General features: G+C 39.0%; 1 protein-coding gene across 2 annotated transcripts in view; it reads left to right on the top strand.

The window, feature by feature from the left end:
* The first annotated feature begins 1,034 nt into the window (after positions 1 to 1,034).
* slc44a1b (solute carrier family 44 member 1b) overlaps positions 1,035 to 22,577 on the top strand; it is a 44,500-nt gene continuing 22,957 nt past the window's right edge. The window contains exons 1-4 of one of the 2 annotated variants that reach the window (XM_061891857.1): positions 1,035 to 1,177; positions 17,632 to 17,721; positions 18,966 to 19,108; positions 20,930 to 21,066. In XM_061891857.1, coding sequence (XP_061747841.1) covers positions 1,037 to 1,177; positions 17,632 to 17,721; positions 18,966 to 19,108; positions 20,930 to 21,066 — 511 coding nt within the window. In that variant the 5' untranslated portion in view covers positions 1,035 to 1,036. Of the gene's footprint in view, positions 1,178 to 16,825; positions 17,402 to 17,631; positions 17,722 to 18,965; positions 19,109 to 20,929; positions 21,067 to 22,577 lie in introns of those variants that run through there. The other variant, XM_061891856.1, reaches the window with a different exon arrangement.

Below are 22,577 nucleotides of genomic sequence, written 5' to 3'. Positions count from 1 at the left end.
TGTGCTTACTATTCTGATCAGTGATCATCAAGGAAAGTGTTTTCCTCAAGAAAATGATGTGTTTGTACACACACACTTACTGACTTGTTTATGGTTGTCCATCCATTCGATGATGACCATCTGCTTTTATTTGTCAGTCTGCTGATGTTTGATCCTGGATCCACAGATGCGGTTACAGAGCGGGCATGTGAAGGAGGTGCTGGGTGGCTTGGTGAGCATGCCTCTTTGCTGCACGCTGTTCCTCTATATGATCCACTCCCTGTTCCTCTATATGATCCACTCCCTGTTCCTCTATATGATCCACTCCCTGTTCCTCTATATGATCCACTCCCTGTTCCTCTATATGATGCACTCCCTGTTCCTCTATATGATCCACTCCCTGTTCCTCTATATGATCCACTCCCTGTTCCTCTATATGATCCACTCCCTGTTCCTCTATATGATGCACTCCCTGTGAGGAGTGGGAGCAGCAGAGGTCTCGGCAGTAAGCAAGTTCCTCCAGTGAAGAGGGGTTGATCTGGCATCTCTTCAGTGTGGTCTTCATTTGGTCTTTGAACCGCTTCTTCTGCCCACCAGCACTGTGTTGGCCCAGGTGTAAGTGACCATAGAGGATGTTGGCCCAGGTGTAAGTGACCATAGAGGATGTTGCGTGGCGGTCTATGGATGGACATCCAGATGACATGACTTGATGTTGGCTCATGATGGACGCCACACTGCAGCTGCATGACCTCTCCAGCACTTCTGTGTGCCGCACTCTGTCCTCACTTGTCATGCCCAGGATCTTCTGCTGACATCTTAGGGTTAGCACACACACACACACACACACACACACACACACACACACACACACACACACACACACACACACACACACACACACACACACACACACACACACACATATACACACACACACACACACAGACAGACACAGACACACACACACAGACACACACACAGCCTGGTACAAGTGTCAACAAAAGGACAAAGGTCTCTGTGTGATCAGAACCACGGTCCTCACTCCCTCAGGACCACCATGACTGCACGGGTCTCTCCAGGTCTTCCCCGGTCTTTCCAGGCCTCTCCAGGACTCTTACAGGCCTCACCGGTCTCATCCAGAACCAGAACCACTGACATGGAGTCCAAGCAGCAGCAGCAGGTTCACTTCCGGCTGAAGGTAGAACATCATTTCAATAAATCATGTCCTGTCGAGTAGAACAGTCTTCTTCTACCTTTTCTGAGCTTTGGCACATTTTTCTCACTTCAAAACTACCAAGACACACCAGCACCACCACCACTCTTTACAAAATGAAACTCAGAAGTTGATATTGACAATAAAAAGTTGTGGTCGCAATTGTTGGATATGAATTCCAATCATAACCAAGCATGTATCAACATACAGTAAGTCTTGTCTCATAGTAGATGTACTGTATCAATATAGGTCTTGTCTAAATAAATATATGATAAATGGGTTGTACTTGTATAGCGCTTTTCTACCTTCAAGGTACTCAAAGCACTTTGACACTACTTCCACATTCACACACACATTCACACACTGATGGAGGGAGCTGCCATGCAAGGCCCCAACCAGCACCCATCAGGAGCAAGGGTGAAGTGTCTTGCTCAGGACACAACAGACATGACGAGGTTGGTACTAGGTGGGGATTGAACCAGGGACCCTTGGGTTGCGCACGGCCACTCTCCCACTGCGCCACACCGTCTCAAAGTAGATGTACTGTATCAATATAGGTCTTGTCTCAAAGTAGATGTACTGTATCAGTATAGTTCTTGTCTCAAAGTAGATGTACTGTATCAGTATAGTTCTTGTCTCAAAGTAGATGTACTGTATCAGTATAGTTCTTGTCTCAAAGTAGGTGTACTGTATCAGTATAGTTCTTGTCTCAAAGTAGGTGTACTGTATCAATATAGTTCTTGTCTCAAAGTAGGTGTACTGTATCAGTATAGTTCTTGTCTCAAAGTAGGTGTACTGTATCAATATAGTTCTTGTCTCAAAGTAGGTGTACTGTATCAGTATAGTTCTTGTCTCAAAGTAGATGTACTGTATCAATAAAGGTCTTGTCTCAAAGTAGGTGTACTGTATCAATATAGTTCTTGTCTCAAAGTAGATGTACTGTATCAATATAGGTCTTGTCTCAAAGTAGGTGTACTGTATCAGTATAGGTCTTGTCTCAAAGTAGATGTACTGTATCAGTATAGTTCTTGTCTCAAAGTAGATGTACTGTATCAGTATAGTTCTTGTCTCAAAGTAGGTGTACTGTATCAGTATAGTTCTTGTCTCAAAGTAGGTGTACTGTATCAGTATAGTTCTTGTCTCAAAGTAGGTGTACTGTATCAATATAGTTCTTGTCTCAAAGTAGGTGTACTGTATCAGTATAGTTCTTGTCTCAAAGTAGATGTACTGTATCAGTATAGTTCTTGTCTCAAAGTAGATGTACTGTATCAGTATAGTTCTTGTCTCAAAGTAGGTGTACTGTATCAGTATAGTTCTTGTCTCAAAGTAGGTGTACTGTATCAATAAAGGTCTTGTCTCAAAGTAGGTGTACTGTATCAATATAGTTCTTGTCTCAAAGCAGGTGTACTGTATCAGTATAGTTCTTGTCTCAAAGTAGATGTACTGTATCAGTATAGTTCTTGTCTCAAAGTAGGTGTACTGTATCAATAAAGGTCTTGTCTCAAAGTAGGTGTACTGTATCAATATAGTTCTTGTCTCAAAGTAGGTGTACTGTATCAGTATAGTTCTTGTCTCAAAGTAGGTGTACTCTATCAATATAGTTCTTGTCTCAAAGTAGATGTACTGTATCAATATAGGTCTTGTCTCAAAGTAGGTGTACTGTATCAGTATAGTTCTTGTCTCAAAGTAGATGTACTGTATCAGTATAGTTCTTGTCTCAAAGTAGGTGTACTGTATCAGTATAGGTCTTGTCTCAAAGTAGGTGTACTGTATCAGTATAGTTCTTGTCTCAAAGTAGATGTACTGTATCAGTATAGTTCTTGTCTCAAAGTAGGTGTACTGTATCAGTATAGTTCTTGTCTCAAAGTAGGTGTACTGTATCAGTATAGTTCTTGTCTCAAAGTAGGTGTACTGTATCAGTATAGTTCTTGTCTCAAAGTAGGTGTACTGTATCAGTATAGTTCTTGTCTCAAAGTAGGTGTACTGTATCAGTATAGTTCTTGTCTCAAAGTAGATGTACTGTATCAGTATAGTTCTTGTCTCAAAGTAGATGTACTGTATCAGTATAGTTCTTGTCTCAAAGTAGGTGTACTGTATCAGTATAGTTCTTGTCTCAAAGTAGGTGTACTGTATCAATATAGTTCTTGTCTCAAAGTAGATGTACTGTATCAATAAAGGTCTTGTCTCAAAGTAGGTGTACTGTATCAGTATAGTTCTTGTCTCAAAGTAGGTGTACTGTATCAGTATAGTTCTTGTCTCAAAGTAGATGTACTGTATCAATATAGGTCTTGTCTCAAAGTAGGTGTACTGTATCAATATAGTTCTTGTCTCAAAGTAGATGTACTGTATCAATAAAGGTCTTGTCTCAAAGTAGGTGTACTGTATCAGTATAGTTCTTGTCTCAAAGTAGGTGTACTGTATCAGTATAGTTCTTGTCTCAAAGTAGATGTACTGTATCAATATAGGTCTTGTCTCAAAGTAGGTGTACTGTATCAATATAGTTCTTGTCTCAAAGTAGATGTACTGTATCAGTATAGTTCTTGTCTCAAAGTAGGTGTACTGTATCAGTATAGTTCTTGTCTCAAAGTAGATGTACTGTATCAATATAGTTCTTGTCTCAAAGTAGATGTACTGTATCAGTATAGTTCTTGTCTCAAAGTAGATGTACTGTATCAGTATAGTTCTTGTCTCAAAGTAGGTGTACTGTATCAGTATAGTTCTTGTCTCAAAGTAGGTGTACTGTATCAATATAGGTCTTGTCTCAAAGTAGATGTACTGTATCAGTATAGTTCTTGTCTCAAAGTAGATGTACTGTATCAGTATAGTTCTTGTCTCAAAGTAGGTGTACTGTATCAATATAGGTCTTGTCTCAAAGTAGATGTACTGTATCAATATACGTCTTGTCTCAAAGTAGATGTACTGTATCTATATAGGTCTTGTCTCAAAGTAGATGTACTGTATCAATATAGGTCTTGTCTCAAAGTAGATGTACTGTATCAATATACGTCTTGTCTCAAAGTAGATGTACTGTATCAATATACGTCTTGTCTCAAAGTAGATGTACTGTATCAATATAGGTCTTGTCTCAAAGTAGATGTACTGTATCAATATAGGTCTTGTCTCAAAGTAGATGTACTGTATCAGTATAGGTCTTGTCTCAAAGTAGATGTACTGTATCAATATACGTCTTGTCTCAAAGTAGATGTACTGTATCAGTATAGGTCTTGTCTCAAAGTAGGTGTACTGTATCAATATAGGTCTTGTCTCAAAGTAGGTGTACTGTATCAGTATAGTTCTTGTCTCAAAGTAGGTGTACTGTATCAGTATAGTTCTTGTCTCAAAGTAGATGTACTGTATCAGTATAGTTCTTGTCTCAAAGTAGGTGTACTGTATCAGTATAGTTCTTGTCTCAAAGTAGGTGTACTGTATCAATATAGTTCTTGTCTCAAAGTAGATGTACTGTATCAATAAAGGTCTTGTCTCAAAGTAGGTGTACTGTATCAGTATAGTTCTTGTCTCAAAGTAGGTGTACTGTATCAGTATAGTTCTTGTCTCAAAGTAGGTGTACTGTATCAATATAGTTCTTGTCTCAAAGTAGATGTACTGTATCAGTATAGTTCTTGTCTCAAAGTAGATGTACTGTATCAATATAGGTCTTGTCTCAAAGTAGGTGTACTGTATCAGTATAGTTCTTGTCTCAAAGTAGATGTACTGTATCAGTATAGTTCTTGTCTCAAAGTAGGTGTACTGTATCAGTATAGTTCTTGTCTCAAAGTAGGTGTACTGTATCAGTATAGTTCTTGTCTCAAAGTAGGTGTACTGTATCAATATAGGTCTTGTCTCAAAGTAGATGTACTGTATCAGTATAGTTCTTGTCTCAAAGTAGATGTACTGTATCAATATACGTCTTGTCTCAAAGTAGATGTACTGTATCAATATAGGTCTTGTCTCAAAGTAGATGTACTGTATCAATATTGGTCTTGTCTCAAAGTAGATGTACTGTATCAATATACGTCTTGTCTCAAAGTAGATGTACTGTATCAATATAGGTCTTGTCTCAAAGTAGATGTACTGTATCAATATAGGTCTTGTCTCAAAGTAGATGTACTGTATCAATATACGTCTTGTCTCAAAGTAGATGTACTGTATCAATATACGTCTTGTCTCAAAGTAGATGTACTGTATCAGTATAGGTCTTGTCTCAAAGTAGGTGTACTGTATCAGTATAGTTCTTGTCTCAAAGTAGATGTACTGTATCAGTATAGTTCTTGTCTCAAAGTAGATGTACTGTATCAGTATAGTTCTTGTCTCAAAGTAGGTGTACTGTATCAATATAGTTCTTGTCTCAAAGTAGGTGTACTGTATCAGTATAGTTCTTGTCTCAAAGTAGATGTACTGTATCAGTATAGTTCTTGTCTCAAAGTAGGTGTACTGTATCAGTATAGTTCTTGTCTCAAAGTAGATGTACTGTATCAGTATAGTTCTTGTCTCAAAGTAGGTGTACTGTATCAATATAGGTCTTGTCTCAAAGTAGATGTACTGTATCAATATACGTCTTGTCTCAAAGTAGATGTACTGTATCAATATAGGTCTTGTCTCAAAGTAGATGTACTGTATCAATATAGGTCTTGTCTCAAAGTAGATGTACTGTATCAATATACGTCTTGTCTCAAAGTAGATGTACTGTATCAATATACGTCTTGTCTCAAAGTAGATGTACTGTATCAATATAGTTCTTGTCTCAAAGTAGATGTACTGTATCAATATAGTTCTTGTCTCAAAGTAGGTGTACTGTATCAATATAGGTCTTGTCTCAAAGTAGGTGTACTGTATCAGTATAGTTCTTGTCTCAAAGTAGATGTACTGTATCAGTATAGTTCTTGTCTCAAAGTAGATGTACTGTATCAGTATAGTTCTTGTCTCAAAGTAGGTGTACTGTATCAGTATAGTTCTTGTCTCAAAGTAGGTGTACTGTATCAATATAGTTCTTGTCTCAAAGTAGATGTACTGTATCAGTATAGTTCTTGTCTCAAAGTAGGTGTACTGTATCAGTATAGTTCTTGTCTCAAAGTAGATGTACTGTATCAATATAGTTCTTGTCTCAAAGTAGATGTACTGTATCAGTATAGTTCTTGTCTCAAAGTAGGTGTACTGTATCAGTATAGTTCTTGTCTCAAAATAGGTGTACTGTATCAATATAGGTCTTGTCTCAAAGTAGATGTACTGTATCAGTATAGTTCTTGTCTCAAAGTAGATGTACTGTATCAATATACGTCTTGTCTCAAAGTAGATGTACTGTATCAGTATAGTTCTTGTCTCAAAGTAGGTGTACTGTATCAATATAGGTCTTGTCTCAAAGTAGATGTACTGTATCAATATACGTCTTGTCTCAAAGTAGATGTACTGTATCAATATAGGTCTTGTCTCAAAGTAGATGTACTGTATCAATATAGGTCTTGTCTCAAAGTAGATGTACTGTATCAATATACGTCTTGTCTCAAAGTAGATGTACTGTATCAATATACGTCTTGTCTCAAAGTAGATGTACTGTATCAGTATAGGTCTTGTCTCAAAGTAGGTGTACTGTATCAATATAGGTCTTGTCTCAAAGTAGGTGTACTGTATCAGTATAGTTCTTGTCTCAAAGTAGGTGTACTGTATCAGTATAGTTCTTGTCTCAAAGTAGATGTACTGTATCAGTATAGTTCTTGTCTCAAAGTAGGTGTACTGTATCAGTATAGTTCTTGTCTCAAAGTAGATGTACTGTATCAGTATAGTTCTTGTCTCAAAGTAGATGTACTGTATCAATATAGTTCTTGTCTCAAAGTAGGTGTACTGTATCAGTATAGTTCTTGTCTCAAAGTAGATGTACTGTATCAGTATAGTTCTTGTCTCAAAGTAGGTGTACTGTATCAGTATAGTTCTTGTCTCAAAGTAGGTGTACTGTATCAGTATAGTTCTTGTCTCAAAGTAGGTGTACTGTATCAGTATAGTTCTTGTCTCAAAGTAGGTGTACTGTATCAATATAGGTCTTGTCTCAAAGTAGATGTACTGTATCAGTATAGTACTTGTCTCAAAGTAGATGTACTGTATCAATATACGTCTTGTCTCAAAGTAGATGTACTGTATCAGTATAGTTCTTGTCTCAAAGTAGGTGTACTGTATCAATATAGGTCTTGTCTCAAAGTAGATGTACTGTATCAATATACGTCTTGTCTCAAAGTAGATGTACTGTATCAATATAGGTCTTGTCTCAAAGTAGATGTACTGTATCAATATAGGTCTTGTCTCAAAGTAGATGTACTGTATCAATATACGTCTTGTCTCAAAGTAGATGTACTGTATCAATATACGTCTTGTCTCAAAGTAGATGTACTGTATCAGTATAGGTCTTGTCTCAAAGTAGGTGTACTGTATCAATATAGGTCTTGTCTCAAAGTAGGTGTACTGTATCAGTATAGTTCTTGTCTCAAAGTAGGTGTACTGTATCAGTATAGTTCTTGTCTCAAAGTAGATGTACTGTATCAGTATAGTTCTTGTCTCAAAGTAGATGTACTGTATCAATATACGTCTTGTCTCAAAGTAGATGTACTGTATCAGTATAGGTCTTGTCTCAAAGTAGGTGTACTGTATCAGTATAGTTCTTGTTTCAAAGTAGGTGTACTGTATCAATATAGGTCTTGTCTCAAAGTAGATGTACTGTATCAGTATAGTTCTTGTCTCAAAGTCGGTCTACTGTATCAGTATAGTTCTTGTCTCAAAGTAGATGTACTGTATCAGTATAGTTCTTGTCTCAAAGTAGGTGTACTGTATCAGTATAGTTCTTGTCTCAAAGTAGATGTACTGTATCAGTATAGTTCTTGTCTCAAAGTAGATGTACTGTATCAGTATAGGTCTTGTCTCAAAGTAGGTGTACTGTATCAGTATAGTTCTTGTCTCAAAGTAGGTGTACTGTATCAGTATAGTTCTTGTCTCAAAGTAGATGTACTGTATCAGTATAGTTCTTGTCTCAAAGTAGGTGTACTGTATCAATATAGGTCTTGTCTCAAAGTAGGTGTACTGTATCAGTATAGTTCTTGTCTCAAAGTAGGTGTACTGTATCAGTATAGTTCTTGTCTCAAAGTAGATGTACTGTATCAGTATAGTTCTTTTCTCAAAGTAGGTGTACTGTATCAGTATAGTTCTTGTCTCAAAGTAGGTGTACTGTATCAGTATAGTTCTTGTCTCAAAGTAGATGTACTGTATCAGTATAGTCCTTGTCTCAAAGTAGGTGTACTGTATCAGTATAGTTCTTGTCTCAAAGTAGGTGTACTGTATCAGTATAGTTCTTGTCTCAAAGTAGGTGTACTGTATCAGTATAGTTCTTGTCTCAAAGTAGGTGTACTGTATCAATATAGTTCTTGTCTCAAAGTAGATGTACTGTATCAGTATAGTTCTTGTCTCAAAGTAGGTGTACTGTATCAATATAGTTCTTGTCTCAAAGTAGGTGTACTGTATCAGTATAGTTCTTGTCTCAAAGTAGATGTACTGTATCAGTATAGTTCTTGTCTCAAAGTAGATGTACTGTATCAGTATAGTTCTTGTCTCAAAGTAGGTGTACTGTATCAATATAGTTCTTGTCTCAAAGTAGGTGTACTGTATCAGTATAGTTCTTGTCTCAAAGTAGATGTACTGTATCAGTATAGTTCTTGTCTCAAAGTAGGTGTACTGTATCAGTATAGTTCTTGTCTCAAAGTAGATGTACTGTATCAGTATAGTTCTTGTCTCAAAGTAGGTGTACTGTATCAATATAGGTCTTGTCTCAAAGTAGATGTACTGTATCAATATACGTCTTGTCTCAAAGTAGATGTACTGTATCAATATACGTCTTGTCTCAAAGTAGATGTACTGTATCAATATACGTCTTGTCTCAAAGTAGATGTACTGTATCAATATACGTCTTGTCTCAAAGTAGATGTACTGTATCAATATACGTCTTGTCTCAAAGTAGATGTACTGTATCAATATAGTTCTTGTCTCAAAGTAGATGTACTGTATCAATATAGTTCTTGTCTCAAAGTAGATGTACTGTATCAATATAGGTCTTGTCTCAAAGTAGGTGTACTGTATCAGTATAGTTCTTGTCTCAAAGTAGATGTACTGTATCAGTATAGTTCTTGTCTCAAAGTAGATGTACTGTATCAGTATAGTTCTTGTCTCAAAGTAGGTGTACTGTATCAGTATAGTTCTTGTCTCAAAGTAGGTGTACTGTATCAATATAGTTCTTGTCTCAAAGTAGATGTACTGTATCAATAAAGGTCTTGTCTCAAAGTAGGTGTACTGTATCAGTATACGTCTTGTCTCAAAGTAGATGTACTGTATCAGTATAGGTCTTGTCTCAAAGTAGGTGTACTGTATCAGTATAGTTCTTGTCTCAAAGTAGGTGTACTGTATCAATATAGGTCTTGTCTCAAAGTAGATGTACTGTATCAGTATAGTTCTTGTCTCAAAGTAGATGTACTGTATCAATATACGTCTTGTCTCAAAGTAGATGTACTGTATCCGTATAGTTCTTGTCTCAAAGTAGGTGTACTGTATCAATATAGGTCTTGTCTCAAAGTAGATGTACTGTATCAATATACGTCTTGTCTCAAAGTAGATGTACTGTATCAATATAGGTCTTGTCTCAAAGTAGATGTACTGTATCAATATAGGTCTTGTCTCAAAGTAGATGTACTGTATCAATATACGTCTTGTCTCAAAGTAGATGTACTGTATCAATATACGTCTTGTCTCAAAGTAGATGTACTGTATCAGTATAGGTCTTGTCTCAAAGTAGGTGTACTGTATCAATATAGGTCTTGTCTCAAAGTAGGTGTACTGTATCAATATAGTTCTTGTCTCAAAGTAGATGTACTGTATCAGTATAGTTCTTGTCTCAAAGTAGGTGTACTGTATCAGTATAGTTCTTGTCTCAAAGTAGATGTACTGTATCAGTATAGTTCTTGTCTCAAAGTAGATGTACTGTATCAATATAGTTCTTGTCTCAAAGTAGGTGTACTGTATCAGTATAGTTCTTGTCTCAAAGTAGATGTACTGTATCAGTATAGTTCTTGTCTCAAAGTAGGTGTACTGTATCAGTATAGTTCTTGTCTCAAAGTAGGTGTACTGTATCAGTATAGTTCTTGTCTCAAAGTAGGTGTACTGTATCAGTATAGTTCTTGTCTCAAAGTAGGTGTACTGTATCAGTATAGGTCTTGTCTCAAAGTAGGTGTACTGTATCAGTATAGGTCTTGTCTCAAAGTAGGTGTACTGTATCAGTATAGTTCTTGTCTCAAAGTAGATGTACTGTATCAGTATAGTTCTTGTCTCAAAGTAGGTGTACTGTATCAGTATAGTTCTTGTCTCAAAGTAGGTGTACTGTATCAGTATAGTTCTTGTCTCAAAGTAGGAGTACTGTATCAGTATAGTTCTTGTCTCAAAGTAGGTGTACTGTATCAGTATAGGTCTTGTCTCAAAGTAGGTGTACTGTATCAGTATAGGTCTTGTCTCAAAGTAGGTGTACTGTATCAGTATAGTTCTTGTCTCAAAGTAGATGTACTGTATCAGTATAGTTCTTGTCTCAAAGTAGGTGTACTGTATCAGTATAGTTCTTGTCTCAAAGTAGGTGTACTGTATCAGTATAGTTCTTGTCTCAAAGTAGGTGTACTGTATCAGTATAGTTCTTGTCTCAAAGTAGGTGTACTGTATCAGTATAGTTCTTGTCTCAAAGTAGATGTACTGTATCAGTATAGTTCTTGTCTCAAAGTAGATGTACTGTATCAGTATAGTTCTTGTCTCAAAGTAGATGTACTGTATCAGTATAGTTCTTGTCTCAAAGTAGGTGTACTGTATCAGTATAGTTCTTGTCTCAAAGTAGATGTACTGTATCAATATAGGTCTTGTCTCAAAGTAGGTGTACTGTATCAGTATAGTTCTTGTCTCAAAGTAGATGTACTGTATCAGTATAGTTCTTGTCTCAAAGTAGGTGTACTGTATCAGTATAGTTCTTGTCTCAAAGTAGATGTACTGTATCAGTATAGTTCTTGTCTCAAAGTAGATGTACTGTATCAATATAGTTCTTGTCTCAAAGTAGGTGTACTGTATCAGTATAGTTCTTGTCTCAAAGTAGATGTACTGTATCAGTATAGTTCTTGTCTCAAAGTAGGTGTACTGTATCAGTATAGTTCTTGTCTCAAAGTAGGTGTACTGTATCAGTATAGTTCTTGTCTCAAAGTAGGTGTACTGTATCAGTATAGTTCTTGTCTCAAAGTAGGTGTACTGTATCAGTATAGTTCTTGTCTCAAAGTAGGTGTACTGTATCAGTATAGGTCTTGTCTCAAAGTAGGTGTACTGTATCAGTATAGGTCTTGTCTCAAAGTAGGTGTACTGTATCAGTATAGTTCTTGTCTCAAAGTAGATGTACTGTATCAGTATAGTTCTTGTCTCAAAGTAGGTGTACTGTATCAGTATAGTTCTTGTCTCAAAGTAGGTGTACTGTATCAGTATAGTTCTTGTCTCAAAGTAGATGTACTGTATCAGTATAGTTCTTGTCTCAAAGTAGGTGTACTGTATCAGTATAGTTCTTGTCTCAAAGTAGGTGTACTGTATCAATATAGGTCTTGTCTCAAAGTAGGTGTACTGTATCAATATAGTTCTTGTCTCAAAGTAGATGTACTGTATCAGTATAGTTCTTGTCTCAAAGTAGGTGTACTGTATCAGTATAGTTCTTGTCTCAAAGTAGGTGTACTGTATCAGTATAGGTCTTGTCTCAAAGTAGGTGTACTGTATCAGTATAGTTCTTGTCTCAAAGTAGGTGTACTGTATCAGTATAGGTCTTGTCTCAAAGTAGGTGTACTGTATCAGTATAGGTCTTTTCTCAAAGTAGGTGTACTGTATCAGTATAGTTCTTGTCTCAAAGTAGATGTACTGTATCAGTATAGTTCTTGTCTCAAAGTAGGTGTACTGTATCAGTATAGTTCTTGTCTCAAAGTAGGTGTACTGTATCAGTATAGTTCTTGTCTCAAAGTAGGTGTACTGTATCAGTATAGTTCTTGTCTCAAAGTAGGTGTACTGTATCAGTATAGTTCTTGTCTCAAAGTAGGTGTACTGTATCAGTATAGTTCTTGTCTCAAAGTAGGTGTACTGTATCAGTATAGGTCTTGTCTCAAAGTAGGTGTACTGTATCAGTATAGTTCTTGTCTCAAAGTAGATGTACTGTATCAGTATAGTTCTTGTCTCAAAGTAGGTGTACTGTATCAGTATAGTTCTTGTCTCAAAGTAGGTGTACTGTATCAGTATAGTTCTTGTCTCAAAGTAGGTGTACTGTATCAGTATAGTTCTTGTCTCAAAGTAGGTGTACTGTATCAGTATAGTTCTTGTCTCAAAGTAGATGTACTGTATCAGTATAGTTCTTGTCTCAAAGTAGGTGTACTGTATCAGTATAGTTCTTGTCTCAAAGTAGATGTACTGTATCAGTATAGTTCTTGTCTCAAAGTAGATGTACTGTATCAGTATAGTTCTTGTCTCAAAGTAGATGTACTGTATCAGTATAGTTCTTGTCTCAAAGTAGATGTACTGTATCAGTATAGTTCTTGTCTCAAAGTAGGTGTACTGTATCAGTATAGTTCTTGTCTCAAAGTAGGTGTACTGTATCAATATAGGTCTTGTCTCAAAGTAGGTGTACTGTATCAATATAGTTCTTGTCTCAAAGTAGATGTACTGTATCAGTATAGTTCTTGTCTCAAAGTAGGTGTACTGTATCAGTATAGTTCTTGTCTCAAAGTAGGTGTACTGTATCAGTATAGTTCTTGTCTCAAAGTAGGTGTACTGTATCAGTATAGTTCTTGTCTCAAAGTAGGTGTACTGTATCAATATAGTTCTTGTCTCAAAGTAGATGTACTGTATCAGTATAGTTCTTGTCTCAAAGTAGGTGTACTGTATCAGTATAGTTCTTGTCTCAAAGTAGGTGTACTGTATCAGTATAGTTCTTGTCTCAAAGTAGATGTACTGTATCAGTATAGTTCTTGTCTCAAAGTAGATGTACTGTATTAGTATAGTTCTTGTCTCAAAGTAGGTGTACTGTATCAGTATAGTTCTTGTCTCAAAGTAGGTGTACTGTATCAGTATAGTTCTTGTCTCAAAGTAGATGTACTGTATCAGTATAGTTCTTGTCTCAAAGTAGGTGTACTGTATCAATATAGGTCTTGTCTCAAAGTAGGTGTACTGTATCAATATAGTTCTTGTCTCAAAGTAGATGTACTGTATCAGTATAGTTCTTGTCTCAAAGTAGGTGTACTGTATCAGTATAGTTCTTGTCTCAAAGTAGATGTACTGTATCAGTATAGTTCTTGTCTCAAAGTAGATGTACTGTATCAGTATAGTTCTTGTCTCAAAGTAGGTGTACTGTATCAGTATAGTTCTTGTCTCAAAGTAGGTGTACTGTATCAATATAGGTCTTGTCTCAAAGTAGGTGTACTGTATCAATATAGTTCTTGTCTCAAAGTAGATGTACTGTATCAGTATAGTTCTTGTCTCAAAGTAGGTGTACTGTATCAGTATAGTTCTTGTCTCAAAGTAGGTGTACTGTATCAGTATAGTTCTTGTCTCAAAGTAGGTGTACTGTATCAGTATAGTTCTTGTCACAAAGTAGGTGTACTGTATCAATATAGTTCTTGTCTCAAAGTAGATGTACTGTATCAGTATAGTTCTTGTCTCAAAGTAGGTGTACTGTATCAGTATAGTTCTTGTCTCAAAGTAGGTGTACTGTATCAGTATAGTTCTTGTCTCAAAGTAGATGTACTGTATCAGTATAGTTCTTGTCTCAAAGTAGATGTACTGTATCAGTATAGTTCTTGTCTCAAAGTAGGTGTACTGTATCAGTATAGTTCTTGTCTCAAAGTAGGTGTACTGTATCAGTATAGTTCTTGTCTCAAAGTAGATGTACTGTATCAGTATAGTTCTTGTCTCAAAGTAGGTGTACTGTATCAATATAGGTCTTGTCTCAAAGTAGGTGTACTGTATCAATATAGTTCTTGTCTCAAAGTAGATGTACTGTATCAGTATAGTTCTTGTCTCAAAGTAGGTGTACTGTATCAGTATAGTTCTTGTCTCAAAGTAGGTGTACTGTATCAGTATAGTTCTTGTCTCAAAGTAGGTGTACTGTATCAGTATAGTTCTTGTCTCAAAGTAGGTGTACTGTATCAGTATAGGTCTTGTCTCAAAGTAGGTGTACTGTATCAGTATAGTTCTTGTCTCAAAGTAGATGTACTGTATCAGTATAGTTCTTGTCTCAAAGTAGGTGTACTGTATCAGTATAGTTCTTGTCTCAAAGTAGGTGTACTGTATCAGTATAGTTCTTGTCTCAAAGTAGGTGTACTGTATCAATATAGTTCTTGTCTCAAAGTAGATGTACTGTATCAGTATAGTTCTTGTCTCAAAGTAGGTGTACTGTATCAGTATAGTTCTTGTCTCAAAGTAGGTGTACTGTCACCACCTGTCACATCACTACCTGACTTATTTGGACGTGTTTGCTGTTTACTTGTGTGTAGTATTTTACTTCTTGTCTTGCACTCCTATTTTGGTGCTGGTTGTCATGGCACTCACCTTTTTTTTTTTTTTTGGTTGAAGCATTTTTACCTGCAAAGCATCATGGTCGTTCCCGACATCTACAAAGCAGTTAGCTACCTGCTGCCACCCTCCAGTGTATCCAAACAGGGTGGTAGTCTGAGCTGCTGGTTGGCGTGTAAGCACAAACAGTCAGGACCCAGGACATCATAGTCCACCTCGGGCCTGGCTCCAGAGGGGGACCCCGGTGACCCGCATCTGGGCCAGGGAAATCTGGGTCCTCTGTTTGTCTGATCCCTCACCTGGGACCTGTTTGTCTGGAGAGACCCTACCAGGGGGCATAAAGACCTCGGACAACATAGCTCCTAGGATCATTGGGACACGCACACTCCTCTACCACGTTAAGGTGGCGGCTCAGAGAGGAGTGTTATGGTGGTACTTAATGAATACTTAGGTCTACTACACTACTGTATTTAATGTTGTCATGATGCTGGTACTTAATGAATACTTAGGTCTACTACACTACTGTATTTATTGTTGTCATGATGGTGGTACTTAATGAATACTTAGGTCTACTACACTACTGTATTTAATGTTGTCATGATGGTGGTACTTAATGAATACTTAGGTCTACTACACTACTGTATTTATTGTTGTCATGATGGTTGTACTTAATGAATACTTAGGTCTACTACACTACTGTATTTAATGTTGTCATGATGGTGCTACTTAATTAATACTTAGGTCTACTACACTACTGTATTTAATGTTGTCATGATGGTGCTACTTAATTAATACTTAGGTCTAGCTGACTGCTGTATTTAATGATGTATTACTTGAAGTGGTACTTGATGAATACTTAGGTCTAGCTGACTGCTGTATTTAATGATGTATTACTTGAAGTGGTACTTGATGAATACTTAGGTCTAGCTGACTGCTGTATTTAATGATGTATTACTTGAAGTGGTACTTGATGAATACTTAGGTCTACTGACTGCTGTATTTAATGATGTATTACTTGAAGTGGTACTTGATGAATACTTAGGTCTAGCTGACTGCTGTATTTAATGATGTATTACTTGAAGTGGTACTTGATGAATACTTAGGTCTAGCTGACTGCTGTATTTAATGATGTATTACTTGAAGTGGTACTTGATGAATACTTAGGTCTAGCTGACTGCTGTATTTAATGATGTATTACTTGAAGTGGTACTTGATGAATACTTAGGTCTACTGACTGCTGTATTTAATGATGTATTACTTGAAGTGGTACTTGATGAATACTTAGGTCTAGCTGACTGCTGTATTTAATGATGTATTACTTGAAGTGGTACTTGATGAATACTTAGGTCTAGCTGACTGCTGTGTTTAATTATGTATTACTTGAAGTGGTACTTGGTGGAAACAACCACTGACTTCTAGCTAATGGTTCCTTCAAATAGATTGACAATAATAGTTTTTTGACATAAACTAATTTATTGGTCATGATTAAATGATTCAAAATCATGAACATTCATTTTGAAATATGTTTCATTTCAGGTCAGCAGATTTTTGTTTTACAATTTTACAATTAAAGAGACTTGATAATAAACATCATTAGCGATGACACTAATTTACTTTGTCAACTATAGCACAAAGCTAATAATTGCTTTATTTCAATCTTATTTTTAAACTCTAAACAACTTCATTGACCATAAAAGTGATTTAAAAAATTAAGAAATATTTCTGAAAATATTGTTTCACATTCGGTCAGCGGCTTGTTTAATTATTTGACAAATGAAATGACGTAATAATTAACAATATTACCTATAACACTCATTTGCTTAGTCAACTATAGCATAAAAAGCTAATCATTTCCTTTGTTTGTATAAATGGTTTGTTGCCTTCAAACCACTTCTTTGGGAAAGTGTTTGCTGAAAAACAAGAAGAGTCACAGAAAGAAGTATTTATGCGGAAAGAAATGAAGAATAGTGAAGAGAAAATAGAAGCGAGAGCGATGACGCCCCCTAGCGGTGCGGCCGGGTACTGCATCACGGGTGTCCAGGCTTTGTTGTGGTGGGATTGCGCATGCGCAATGAGATGAATGGCGGCCGCGTTTACAGCCCACCAGGAAGTGTGGCGGACAAATAATCCGACGTTCTGCGGCCTTTGCGACTGAGATCGGAGGAGGCAGCGACGCCGGCCGCGTCGGTACCGGCTCCGACCCGGATTCGGCCTCCGGGACCTGGGTTGATGCGGGCAGTCTGCGGGGTTCCCCGCCCGCCTGTCGCCTCCTCGGCCCGGGGCTGCTCGCTCCGACACGCCCGCCCTGACCATCCTGACCATCCGCCTGTCGCCTCCTCGGCCCGGGGCTGCTCGCTCCGACACGCCCGCCCTGACCATCCTGACCATCCGCCTGTCGCCTCCTCGGCCCGGGGCTGCTCGCTCCGACACGCCCGCCCTGACCATCCTGACCATCCGCCTGCCGCCTCCTCGGCCCGGGGCTGCTCGCTCCGACACGCCCGCCCTGACCATCCTGACCATCCTGACCATCCTGACCGCCCGCCTGTCGCCTCCTCGGCCCGGGGCTGCTCGCTCCGACACGCCCGCCCTCCGCCTGCGATGGGATGCTGCGGGAGTGCGGAGGTGAGTCCGCCGGGCTTCGCTCGTCGTCGTCGATGTCGTCCGCCTTCACGGCGCCCGACGTGTGATTAGAAGAAGAATTCATCCAATTAGAAGAAGAAGAATTCATCCAATTAGCCGCCTGGCCGGTGAGTTGGCCTGCTAACGTGCGCGTGCGTGTGTGTGTGTGTGTGTGTGTGTGTGTGTGTGTGTGTGTGTGTGTGTGTGTGTGTGTGTGTGTGTGCGCGCTGCAGAGGACAAAGAGAGAATGGAGACCACTGGAGGAGAGAAGCTGCACTGACCTGCCCTGGTTCCTGCTCTTCACCCTCTTCTGCGTCGGCATGGTAACACTATAACCTACTTCCTCTCATGCTACATCGCCTACTTCCTCTCATGCTACATCGCCTACTTCCTCTCATGCTACATCGCCTACTTCCTCTCATGCTACATCACCTACTTCCTCTCATGCTACATCGCCTACTTCCTCTCATGCTACATCGCCTACTTCCTCTCATGCTACATCGCCTACTTCCTCTCATGCTACATCGCCTACTTCCTCTCATGCTACATCGCCTACTTCCTCTCATGCTACATCGCCTACTTCCTCTCATGCTACATCGCCTACTTCCTCTCATGCTACATCGCCTACTTCCTCTCATGCTACATCGCCTACTTCCTCTCATGCTAAATCGCCTACTTCCTCTCATGCTACATCACCTACTTCCTCTCATGCTACACCATCTACTTCCTCTCATGCTACATTGCCTACTTCCTCTCATGCTACACCATCTACTTCCTCTCATGCTACATCACCTACTTCCTCTCATGCTCACCATCTACTTCCTCTCATGCTACACCATTTACTTCCTCTCATGCTACATCACCTACTTCCTCTCATGCTACATCGCCTACTTCCTCTCATGCTACATCGCCTACTTCCTCTCATGCTACATCGCCTACTTCCTCTCATGCTACATCGCCTACTTCCTCTCATGCTACATCGCCTACTTCCTCTCATGCTACATCGCCTACTTCCTCTCATGCTACATCACCTACTTCCTCTCATGCTACACCATCTACTTCCTCTCATGCTACATTGCCTACTTCCTCTCATGCTACACCATCTACTTCCTCTCATGCTACATCACCTACTTCCTCTCATGCTACACCATCTACTTCCTCTCATGCTACATCACCTACTTCCTCTCATGCTACACCATCTACTTCCTCTCATGCTACATCACCTACTTCCTCTCATGCTACACCATCTACTTCCTCTCATGCTACACCATTTACTTCCTCTCATGCTACATCACCTACTTCCTCTCATGCTACACCACTTACTTCCTCTCATGCTACACCACCTACTTCCTCTCATGCTACACCATTTACTTCCTCTCATGCTACACCACCTACTTCCTGTCATGCTACACCATCTACTTCCTCTCATGCTACACCGCCTACTTCCTCTCATGCTACACCACCTACTTCCTCTCAAGCGGCATCATGCTAACCCACTTCCTGTAATGCTATATCACCTACTTCCTGTGATGCTACAGCACGCTAAGCCACTTCCTGTGCCCGGCAGGGGAGCGTGTGCGCCTACACCGTGGTCACAGGTGGCGCCGCCCGCCTGGTAATGGGCTACGACAGCTACGGCAACACCTGCGGCCGCCCCAACCAGCACCTGGACCAGGTCCCGCTCAGCGGCCTGGACCACACCGACAGAAAGTGAGTCTGATTGGCCAACTTGACCTGGGACTTTTCTACTCGCTCCAACAAACCATGACTCATCACATGAGGGTTGCCATGCCAACATTCCTTTCCTTGATCTGGTTTTATTGATCTGCTTTTCTTGATCTGGTTTGATTGATCTGATATTCACATATAAGGTGTAACAGTAATATTACACATGAATATTCGTGTCTAATTTACTCTCACACATGAATATTCAATGACAGACTCACTGTGGTAGCACAGTGTCAATGACAGACTCACTGTGGTAGCAGAGTGTCAATGACAGACTCACTGTGGTAGCAGAGTGTCAATGACAGACTCACTGTGGTAGCACAGTGTCAATGACAGACTCACTGTGGTAGCAGAGTGTCAATGACAGACTCACTGTGGTAGCAGAGTGTCAATGACAGACTCACTGTGGTAGCAGAGTGTCAATGACAGACTCACTGTGGTAGCAGAGTGTCAATGACAGACTCACTGTGGTAGCAGAGTGTCAATGACAGACTCACTGAGGTAGCAGAGTGTCAATGAGGCTGTTATGAGATCACAGAAGTTTGAAGGTGGAGAAAATAGTTTGACTAGTGAATATTTGTGTGTGAGTAAAACACTTTTAGTTTGTGTGTGGAGTTTTAGTAGTCATTTCACATCATACTTTCGATATTATTATTCTTTTACTTTTAATATTATATTCTTTTAACTTTCGATATTATTATCCTTTTACTTTTAATATTATATTCTTTTAACTTTTGATATTATTATTCTTTTGTTCCTCCTACAGAAAACAGTTGTAGCTTTTACGGTAAAAAAAAAGTCAGGTCAGTTGCCAAATTGTAACCATAAATATTTGTGTTTTTTTCAGCATATTACTGTAATTAAAAAAAAAATATATATATATTACTATTATTTAAGGTAAAGAACTGACAGTACAGTTGCCAGAGTTTTAGAGTAAAATATTATTGGAAAATGAAAAAACAGATGCACTGTTTTTTAGGGTAAAATAGTCGAAATGGAAAAACAATACCACACTTCTTTTTTTTTTTTTTACCAGAGATTTTAAAGTCAAAGTAGCAATGACACACACACACAGACACACACACACACACGCACACACTAGGTGTGGTGATATTTGTCCCATCCCCTTGTTCACCCCCTGGGAGGTGAGGGGAGCAGTGAGCAGCAGCATTGGCCATACTTTCTGGTGTTGGACCCCCAAGTCCAAGCCTTGATGCTGAGTGGCAAGCAGGCAGGTAATGGCTCCCATTGTTATAGTCTTTGGTGTGACTGGGCCGGGGTTTGAACTCACAACCTTGCAGTGTCAGGGCGGACCCTCTCACCACTAAGCCACCGAGCAGGTGACAGTAAAATCTGCAGTTGATTTCACATTGTAATGCAAAAACAGTGCCGGTGTTTATGCTCCAAAAGAAAGTTTTACTGTAAAAATGTTGTTTACACTACAATTGTTGCAACTCAGCTGTTAGTTGTTTTTGTGGTCAAATCAACAGTTGTTTGGACTTTGGATTACTTCACACACTTGTTGTTTTAACCTCACATTCTGACGACTGAGCTGGCTTTTTTTTCCTTTATTATCCTAAAATGTATGGTTGTTTTTTTTACAAAAATGGTAGCACTGTATTTTTCCAGTAAAGTTTTTTACTGCAAAATGTAGGATTGAGGGCAACTTGCTGTGTATTTATCTGTTATGTGAACAACATGTTTGCAATGTACTACTTGCAGATGTGATGACATAATGTGATGTGTCTTCCTGCCAGCTTACTTGCAGATGTGATGACATAATGTGATGTGTCTTCCTGCCAGCTTCGTCTTCTTCTTGGATCCTTGCAACATCGACATCGTTCAGAGGAAGATCAAGTCGCTGGCGTTGTGCGTGTCCCTGTGTCCTCCTCAAGTCCTGCACACCTACCAGGACCTCAAGAGGTTCGCTATGGTCAACGGTGAGTCTCCAATCATAATGTCCAGGAGCAATACAAACACATCACCTTATATATCATCTTTCATAATGTCCAGGAGCAATACAAACACATCACCTTATATATCATCTTTCATAATGTCCAGGAGCAATATCACCACATCACCTTCAGATATCACCAGATCACCTTCAAATATCACCACATCACCTTCAAATATCACCACATCACCTTCCAATATCACCACATCACCTTCAAATATCACCACATCACCTTCCAATATCACCACATCACCTTCCAATATCACCACATCACCTTCCATTATCACCACATCACCTTCAAATATCACCACATCACCTTCCAATATCACCACATCACCTTCCAATATCACCACATCACCTTCCATTATCACCACATCACCTTCAAATATCACCACATCACCTTCAAATATCACCACATCACCTTCCAATATCACCACATCACCTTCCAATATCACCACATCACCTTCCAATATCACCACATCACCTTCCAATATCACCACATCACCTTCCAATATCACCACATCACCTTCCAATATCACCACATCACCTTCCAATATCACCACATCACCTTCCAATATCACCACATCACCTTCAAATATCACCACATCACCTTCCAATATCACCACATCACCTTCCAATATCACCACATCACCTTCCAATATCACCACATCACCTTCCAATATCACCACATCACCTTCCAATATCACCACATCACCTTCAAATATCACCACATCACCTTCAAATATCACCACATCACCTTCCAATATCACCACATCCCCTTCAAATATCACCACATCACCTTCCAATATCACCACATCACCTTCCAATATCACCACATCACCTTCCAATATCACCACATCACCTTCCAATATCACCACATCACCTTCAAATATCACCACATCACCTTCAAATATCACCACATCACCTTCCAATATCACCACATCACCTTCAAATATCACCACATCACCTTCAAATATCACCACATCACCTTCCAATATCACCACATCACCTTCCAATATCACCACATCACCTTCCAATATCACCACATCACCTTCCAATATCACCACATCACCTTCCAATATCACCACATCACCTTCAAATATCACCACATCACCTTCAAATATCACCACATCACCTTCCAATATCACCACATCACCTTCAAATATCACCACATCACCTTCAAATATAACCACATCACCTTCCAATATCACCACATCACCTTCCAATATCACCACATCACCTTCCAATATCACCACATCACCTTCAAATATCACCACATCACCTTCCAATATCACCACATCACCTTCCAATATCACCACATCACCTTCCAATATCACCACATCACCTTCAAATATCACCACATCACCTTCAGATATCACCAGATCACCTTCAAATATCACCACATCACCTTCCAATATCACCACATCACCTTCAAATATCACCACATCACCTTCAGATATCACCAGATCACCTTCAAATATCACCACATCACCTTCC

This window comes from Nerophis ophidion, linkage group LG29, assembly GCF_033978795.1.
Source record: "Nerophis ophidion isolate RoL-2023_Sa linkage group LG29, RoL_Noph_v1.0, whole genome shotgun sequence".
NCBI lineage: Eukaryota > Metazoa > Chordata > Actinopteri > Syngnathiformes > Syngnathidae > Nerophis > Nerophis ophidion.
Note: the sequence above shows the minus strand (reverse complement) of the source record. Positions and strands in the feature narration are given on the sequence as shown.